General features: G+C 42.3%; 1 protein-coding gene across 1 annotated transcript in view; it reads left to right on the top strand.

Moving 5' to 3' along the window:
• Positions 1–590: 590 nt before the first annotated feature.
• PON2 (paraoxonase 2) overlaps positions 591–8,728 on the top strand; it is a 28,979-nt gene continuing 20,841 nt past the window's right edge. Inside the window, exon 1 of the mRNA XM_045494847.1 lies at positions 591–747. Within this exon, the coding sequence (XP_045350803.1) occupies positions 674–747 (74 nt within the window). The 5' untranslated portion in view covers positions 591–673. The remainder of the gene's footprint in view (positions 748–8,728) is intronic.

Genomic DNA, 8,728 nt, shown 5'->3' with positions numbered 1-8,728 from the left:
GTTTCTGCCTACACGCTGTAGGATGGCAAATAAACCCTGGGAACCATTGGAAGCTTAGTTCAGGCATACTCGGTCCGTCTCAGTCTGAACCAATAAGCTTCACTTTTACATTTGTTTTTCTTTCTTTCTTCATGTTATGGCTCTTAAAGTAAAAGAAAGCAAAAAACAGTTTTCCCATACACTGATCTGAGATCAAAAAGTGTTCAAGTCTGCAGGCCTCGAGCCCAGATGAAGGATTACCAGGAACAGAATGTCTCTTTCCTTCTGTCTACACCCTGGTATAAAGAATAGTGATTCCAGCATGAGGTTATTTACAAGACAGGACTCTGTATCTTTTCCTGTAATGAAAAAGAATCTTTAAAACTGTATCTAGAAGTTTCCTACTGGGACGAGGAGTAAGGAATGTCTTTGAAGACTAGGAAAATGAGAAAGGAACGCGGGCTGCCTGAGGTCTTTGGGGTTGTTTGGGATAGGAGGCGAAGGAATTCCAAATTTCACGCCCTCAACCTAAACTGGGGCATCCTGGGAAAGCTTCTGGGGAAGCGGGTGGTGACAAAGGCCAAGGGCCGGGCCGAGGGCGGAGCCGGGGCGGAGCGCGGCCGGAGCGGGGAGGCGGGCACCGCCCACCGTGCTCCCAGGCCAGCGAGAGCTTGGCGGCGCCGGCTCCCGAGCCATGGGGAGGTTGGTGGCTCTGAGCTTGCTGGGGATAGCGCTGGCGCTCCTGGGCGAGAGGCTCCTGGCGCTCAGGTAGGTGGGCCCTCGCGCACCGAGGCGCCGGCGCGCGGCCCGGCTGTGGGACGCCTCCCCGAGCTTCCCCCGCGCTCGGGTCCCCAGGCCCGGGTGGCCGCCGGCTGCGGGAGAGGGCGCAGGCCATGCAGGGATTCTCCAGCTGCCGGGCAGATAACTCCGGGTTGTTCTCAGATCCGCAGCTTGTGAAACACCCCACCCCAGCTTCTAGCAAAACCCACACAGTTTGGGCTGAATCTCGAGACTTTCTGGGAAGTTGAGGAGCCCCAGCGAGTGCTTTGCAAGCACTCCCAGGCAAATCCAGCTCTTTAAACTTGAAAGCAAAACTATTACTCATGCACTGAAACTTTCATTATAAAGATTTATTTCAAGTCATTGGTGCTGCTTCTCTTTGTTGCCCAAACCAGCCTCCTTCTTTAATAAAGTTGTGCACCATCCCTCCCCTGCGTAAGTTTGAGAAACTTTTCATCTTTCTAATCTTGGCGCTGTGCATCAAAGATATTTGAGATATTCAGCGACTGGTCTTACATCACTTCCTTATTTATCTCCACTGAGGAACCCTGAAGCCAGAATGTCAAACAGCACAAGCCTAGTGCATGTCCCAATCTAATTATAATGAAAATCACGGATGGGTAGACATCCTAGTTTCTAAGTTACCAACTCAAATTTTATAAGCCTCGTGCAGATGGATTCCAGAAATACTGAGCACCAATTCTGTATGGTGTGCTGTGTTGGGCTCCTGTAATGGAGTCAGGCACTGTCCTCACCTTTAAGAAGTTCACCCTATTACACGGGAGAAGAGAAGTAAAACAAATGTATCAATTTGGGTGTCCAGGACAGGTACAAACCAACCCCTGCAGGCTTAAGGAGGAAAGATGGAGCCCTTGAAGGTGGAGTTCAGGAGAAAGAGACTATTTGAAATTGGTCTTGAAGGATGGGTGAAACATACATGGGGATGAAGGAGGCCATCCCAGATGAAAAACGAAGCATGAACAAATGGGAACGGGTGGGGAAGTTTGGAGATTAGCAGTAGACCAACTTGAGGGGAGTTAAGGGGTCCAGGGTAGGAAAGGTTTTGAGATGGTTAACTAGGAGTTCAAAAATTGGGGCCTGCTTTGATAGGCAAAGGAGAACTATTGATGTTGGTGCGTGTGTGCGTTTCAACAGGAATCTGTTTAAACCATATAAAGCATAATCAGTTGCTGTGTTATAAAGCATAGTTAGTTGTGCTACATAGAGACAAAGCTGGAAGGACGGATTGGAGAGCAGTTCTTAATCCTGGCTGTATGTTAGAATCTCCTGGCAGGCTGATGCCTGGGCTGCACCCCCAAAAATTCTGATTCAGTAGGTCTGAGTGGGGCCGAGGCATGAGTGTTCTTTATTTTATTTTATTATTATTTTTAATATTTATTTATTTTTGAGAGAGAGCGCACACGAGCATGTGAGTGAGGGAGGGGCAGAGAGAAGGAAATAGATCTGAAGTGGGCTCCAACTCACAAACTGCGAGATCACGACCTGAACTGAAGGCAGATGCTTCACTGACTGAGACACCCAGGCGCCCTGAGCGTTTATTTTAAAAGATTCTCCTTATAATTCTTTTTTTTTTTTTTTTTTCATTTATTTATTTTTGGGACAGAGAGAGACAGAGCATGAACGGGGGAGGGGCAGAGAGAGAGGGAGATACAGAATCGGAAACAGGCTCCAGGCTCTGAGCCATCAGCCCAGAGCCTGACGCGGGGCTCGAACTCACGGACCGCGAGATGGTGACCTGGCTGAAGTCGGACGCTCAATCGACTGCGCCACCCAGGCGCCCCGAGATTCTCCTTATAATTCTAATATGCAGTTACAATTGAGAAGTAGTAGAATAGAGAGTAAGCAGATATGGGGAAACTAGTTAAGGTATTGCAGTGGTTTGGAGAGAATAACAGAACAGGGGCCCAAGCCTGAGACCCAGTAATAAGGGGGAGGAAGTCAAAGGTGATACCAGGGTTTCTGTGTCTACTGACCTATAGCTGGAGCTTTATCTGCTGATAAAGGGGTGCAAGCTGGGGGAAGTGTGTGACAGAGGGAAGAATTCTTACTGGTAGGAAATGGACATATTGGCCTTAATTTTCATGTTACATAAATGCCCAACTTGCTCCGCAGGACATTCTTGAATTGGATGGTTTTGTACATTCTGTCCAGCTCTCAGTTTCAAAGGCAGTACCACTAAAATTCACAAGCTCATTAAATTGTCCTGAACTTCAAGCCATCAGTGTTCCACAAGCTGAAGTTTTCCCAAATCATGGGTTTTTCTTCTTACCAATCTTAAAGTTTTAAATTTAAGTCCCTTTAAATGAGTTATAGTTGCAAACCTAAGAAAAAGTAAATGAAGCTTATTTACATAGAATGTCCCTTACAGGTAATTTACAATTTAATGCATCTTTTCTTTAGAGAGATTTGACTGTAATAAATTTTACCAAGCAGTGACTTTCTAGGGTGGTAACTTCATCGGATAGTTGAAGCCCTCAATCGGCTGATGTGAGAATGTTAGGATATGTGATAGGTGGCTAGATTTAGAAAATAACGCAGGATGCCCAGTTAAATTTGACTTTTAGATAACCGACGAACCATTTTGTAGGATAAGCGGATCCTATGCAATATTGGGGCATAATTATACTAAAATATCATTCTTTATTTGAAATTCAAATTTGGGCATCTTGTCTTTTATTTTTTATTTGGCAACCCTGTGATTGTGCCTGCTCTTGACAGATACAGGTGGGGTGCTCAAATGCATAGCATCTCTCCTTTCAGACCCTTAGTGTCTATTTTGAAAAGCAGCATGTCCCTACCTCCCCATAAGGAAAGGCTCTTCAAAAAACAGGCTTTTCTTTTTGTTTTTGTTTTTTTGCTCTCATCTGGTACCAGCTATTTCATTATTCTATTTTTAGAGATGGCGCTTTGGCACTCACGTTATTTCTCTCCCCCCAGGGCGCCCACTTAAATTTCAACCTGAATTTCAGATAAACAGTGAATAATTTTTTTTTTTTTTTTTTTTTTTAGGATAAGTATGTCCCAGATGGATAAATGGAATCAAAGCTGTCTCTTTCCTTCTGAACTGTAACTGGCCAAAGTTCCCAGGGGAGGATGGCATATTACACCCAACTTTTCTACTCCTCCCTAGTTGAGCAATAAAGGGGAAAATAGAAAGACACAAATTTCCCTGGGCCAGTTGCTACCTGCTGCAAAGTACACATACTTGAATGAATCATGAGATTTGAGTACATCAGAGACCTATGCGTGAGCAGGAATCCCCAAACAAGCATCTGAATATTCCGCTTGTTGCATGATAGATTTTATGACAGCCGCACCAAAAAGCTAGCCAGTTTGCCTTTGAACTCTGCTGAAAGTTCAGGTGTTATTTTTAAACTACCATCCTCCTTATTGTTTATTGTGTGACTGCTGTGTGCTGATCACTGTGCCAAAAGTTCTTTATAGTAAACCAAAATGTACATTTACTGACATTTGGAAAGAAATTCCTTTTACATTTATGCCTCCATTCAGTCTTCATATATGTCTTCTTTCCTATATTATACGTGTTAAAACTGAGGCTGGAGGAAGTCAGCTAGTAGCTCAACAGGTAATAAGTGCTGAACGTAAACTCCAAACTAGGTCTTCTCGTTTGCCCCCTGCTTCCCCACAGCCTCCTAGCTTTTCTGCCTTTGGAGTAAATGACTTACTCCCAGCTTACCATGCCTAACCACAAATTCTTAGTTACTAAGTACCAGCATTAAGGGGACTCAAGGGGTGAAAATTCCAAGAGGTTTTACAAGTCTGTATACAGAAGATAAAGCCCCTGTTTGTCTATATTTAAGCCTGTACTTAGAAGATAAAGCCCCATCAGTGGTTTGTAAATTCAAAGGCCATGAGATATGGAACAAAGTAATTCCAGGTAGTAACACTGTTTCCCTAGTTTGCTGAAGATGAGGCAATATAATAATTAACTGCCCCTATCTCATCCTGTTCTGGATGGCTAATGCTGTTTTCCTAAGTGAAAGAAATAGAAATTGATTTCATGGTAATGACTGTTGGTTAAGGGTTCATGCTCTGTGGCCTAGATGGCCTGAATTCATTCCTTAGCTCCACTATTTACCCGGGACCTTGGCTTTTTATTTCACCTTTCTGTGCTTCAATGTCCCGATCTATAGGATGGGGATATCAATACTACCCACTCCATAGTGGGGCTATGAAAACATGAAGTTCATTCTTGTACTTGTAAAGTGCTAAAACAATGCCAAATACGTAGTAAGTGCTCATTGAAAGTTACCTGTAATGACAATGTTCAGGCAGGGTTCTTAGACTTTTGGGCCATAGATCTGTTTGGCAGTCTGGTAAAGTCTTGACTCCTTCTCAACATTATGCTTTTATTTTATTTTTTAATTTTTGTGTGTGGTGCCCCTCTTTTTTTTTTTTTAGTTTTTATTTTAATTCAGTTTGGTAAATCTGCAGTGTTATTTTAGTTTCAGGTGTACAATATAGTGATGCAACACTTCCATATATCACCCTGTGCTTTTCACAAGTCCCCTCCTTCATCCCTATCACCTATTTCACCGATCCCTCCACACCCACCTCCCCCTGGTAACAATCAGTTTGTTCTCCATAGTTAAGAGTCTGTTTCTTGGTTTGTCTCTCTTTCTCTGTTTTCCCCTTTGCTCATTTTTTTTTTTCCTTAAATTCCATACATGAGTGAAATCATATGGTATTCGTCTTTCTCTGACTTATTTTGCTTAGCATTATTGTCTGTAGCTCCATCCAGGTCATCACAAATGGCAAGATCTCATTCTTTTGTATGGCTGAATACTGTTCCATTGTGTATGTGTGAGTGTGTGTGTGTGTGTGTGTGTGTGTGTGTATCGCATCTATCACGTCTTTATCCATTCATCAACCGATAAGACACCTTGGTGTCCATCATGTTTTTAAATGCATAAAATACAATACATAGGGGTGTAAAACAAAATTAAATACTATTTAATTATTTAAATACTAAATACTTAATTTAAATACTTAAATGCTGTTACCAGCCTATTTTAAAAATCTAGTGATACAACAACGTGGGCTTCTTAATTAAAGCCTTAAATAGATATAAAGGTAGTTGAATATGTAGCAATAGATATTTTGAAGTTGCGGTGAGTATAAATGGTATTTTGAGATATCTACAGCAACTGAAATGGATGTAACAATGTCTGTGATTTCTGTTATTGACAGGGAGACATAGGTACTGCTGGTAGAAACTTCTGTGGCTTCTTGCCTGCAGTCATCATTGAAGGAGACTTACTTTCAGTTAGGTTTAAATAAAGATATATATATTTTTTCCCATTTATGTTCATGGATCCCTGAATTTTACCCACGACTCCATAAAGGCCCCTGGACCCCTGCTGAAGAACCTTGATGTACCTGTTTCTGTTAGGGATCATTTGGGAAATGACTGCTGGCTCAGTTGAAGGAAGACCGTGTATATTCTTTGCTGCATTACACCTATCGTATAGTTGTAACTAAAAGAAAAATAACAAAATTTTAATGTAAAGAAGTGAGAAAGTGAGAAAAGCAGAAGGAGCCTAGAGCAGTAGCGGTTGCCTAGAATATTATGTCTGAGGCTGGCTGTGGGTTAAAGGGAAAGAGTGCTATGATTGATTGACAATGTCTGCATGACAGCAGACAGCCATCCCTGACCTAATTCAGTCACAAGGATGCTGTGGACATAAAGTGTTAGGGAGCAAATAGGCTGTAGCAAAAATGTCACTTATTTGTGTTTGTACCATTTATTTGTTTACTTATTTATTTATTATTTTTAAAAATATATTACTTAAAAAATTTTTTTAATGTTTATTTTTGAGAGAGAGACAGAGTGCGAGCAGGGGAGGGGCAGAGAAAGAGGGAGACACAGAATCCAAAGCAGGGTCCAGGCTCTGAGCTGTCAGCACAGAGCCCAACATGGAGCTCGAACTCATGGACCACGAGATCATGACTTGAGCCAAAGTCAGATGCTTAACCGACTGAGCTACCCAGGTTTCCCTATTTATTTTTTTTTAATTTGGCATAAATATATTTGAGCTGACTGATCTCCTAGTCCAAAGAGGTTTGTGTAGTTTTCTCATATATACTCCCCAGACTTCTTAAATTGGTTAACAGGAGTGTTTTCAGTTGCAAATAACATGTATCAAATTAATTGTATAAAAATAAAGGCTTATTTTTCTCACATGATGAAAACTTTGTAGGTAAGTCATTCTATAGCTTTTCCATCAAGCCCGTGGTCATATAAAAAAATTAGATTCTTCTAGTTTTGTCCTTCAATCCTTCACTGTTGGCTTTATGTCCTCATACTTGTCGTGTTAAGGATACTGAATGGTTGGTATGGTCTCAAGCACTGTACGTGTGGTCATATCATGAAGAAGGGAGAAGGGGTGATGCCAGTTAGCTCTCATCTTGTGTCTGCATTTTCTTTTTTTTTTATAATATTTTTTTTAACGTTTATTTATTTTTGAGACACAGAGAGACAGAGCATGAACGGGGGAGGGTCAGAGAGAGAGGGAGACACAGAATCTGAAACAGGCTCCAGGCTCTGAGCGGTCAGCACAGAGCCCGACGCGGGGCTCGAACTCACAGACCCCGAGATCATGACCTGAGCCGAAGTTGGCCGCTTAACCGACTGAGCCACCAAGGCGCCCCATGTCTGCATTTTCTATCAGGAACAAAAATATCTTTCTCCAAAGCCTGGGTCATATGATTGCCTTTAAATACAAAGGGGGCTGGGGAAGCAAATATTTGGCTTGTCTGTCTCTGCAGTGGAAAGGAGCAAGGAAGAAAGGGGTTGAGAATGGCTTTAGGTTTGTTAGCTAATAGGTCCTACCAGCCTTAATGCAGAAGTTCACTAACGGGTAGGGAACTGGTAGTTCTACCAGGTAAAAAGCCTAGCAGTATTCTACAAAAAGGATGTGAAAGTCTTGATGGGCCACAAAGGTTGGAAACAAAACCCTATCTTTTCTTCTAAAGGAAAGATAAGAAAAAATGATTTGATTAACCGGAAGTTCTGCACAACTCTTGTGTGACTCCAGTTTTATTGTTTTTTTAACTTAAAGTTTATTCTTTTTTTTTTTTTTTTTTTTTTTTTTTGAGAGAGAGAGAGAGCAGGGGAGGAACAGAGAGACACACGCACAGAAACTGAAACAGGCTCCAGGCTCGGAGCTGTCAGTGCAGAGCCCGACGCGGGGCTCGAACTCACGAACTGTGAGATCATGACCTGAGCCGAAGTCAGCCGCTTAACCAATTAACCAACTGAGCCACCCAGGTGCCCCCTGCGTAACTCAGTTTTAATAGTACGCAGTCTGCATTTCTAGAGATGATATTGTACAGCTAAACTAGTTGATGAAGTTTACCCTATTAGCAGTGTGTAATCATCAGTCATTTATGCAGACCTAAGTTGTCTGTAAAAATATAACCCACCTAAATTGTTCAAACACATCTGAATTGTATTTTATCCATATAGTTTATCTTGGCAATAGGTAGATGATAATCCTCTCCCTCTTTTTGTGGAGTTAAAGGGACATAATAGTAAGTTGTATAAAATTGACACCCAAGCCAATGCATGACGCAGAAAGTTGATGAAGCCACAGCTGAGGCCTACTGACGTATCTCCATCTGTTTCTGGAGTCATGCAGTGTCCACTGAACCTGAGAGGTCATCTAACCTCATCCTTGTTTTACACATAAAGAAGACTGATGCCCATAGAGATTAACCTGCTGATGGTCAGGCAGTCTTGCTGCTAAGGCAGAAGCACAGATCTCTTCCCTCCTTTCTGAGAAAAATACCAGAGTGGGTTAGAGCACTGCCTTGGAAGGTTCTTCCCAGCAGGTGTCAAACCTCAGCAAAGTTGCTTCACCTCTTGAGTCACTTCCCTCATTCCTAAGTAGGGACAAGTGTACCTACTTCTTAGGATTATTGTAAC

The sequence above is a fragment of the Leopardus geoffroyi genome, chromosome A2 (genome assembly GCF_018350155.1).
Source record: "Leopardus geoffroyi isolate Oge1 chromosome A2, O.geoffroyi_Oge1_pat1.0, whole genome shotgun sequence".
Classification (NCBI taxonomy): Eukaryota; Metazoa; Chordata; class Mammalia; order Carnivora; family Felidae; genus Leopardus; species Leopardus geoffroyi.
The sequence above is the reverse complement of the archived record's forward strand: the minus strand, read 5'-3'. Positions and strand labels throughout refer to the sequence as shown.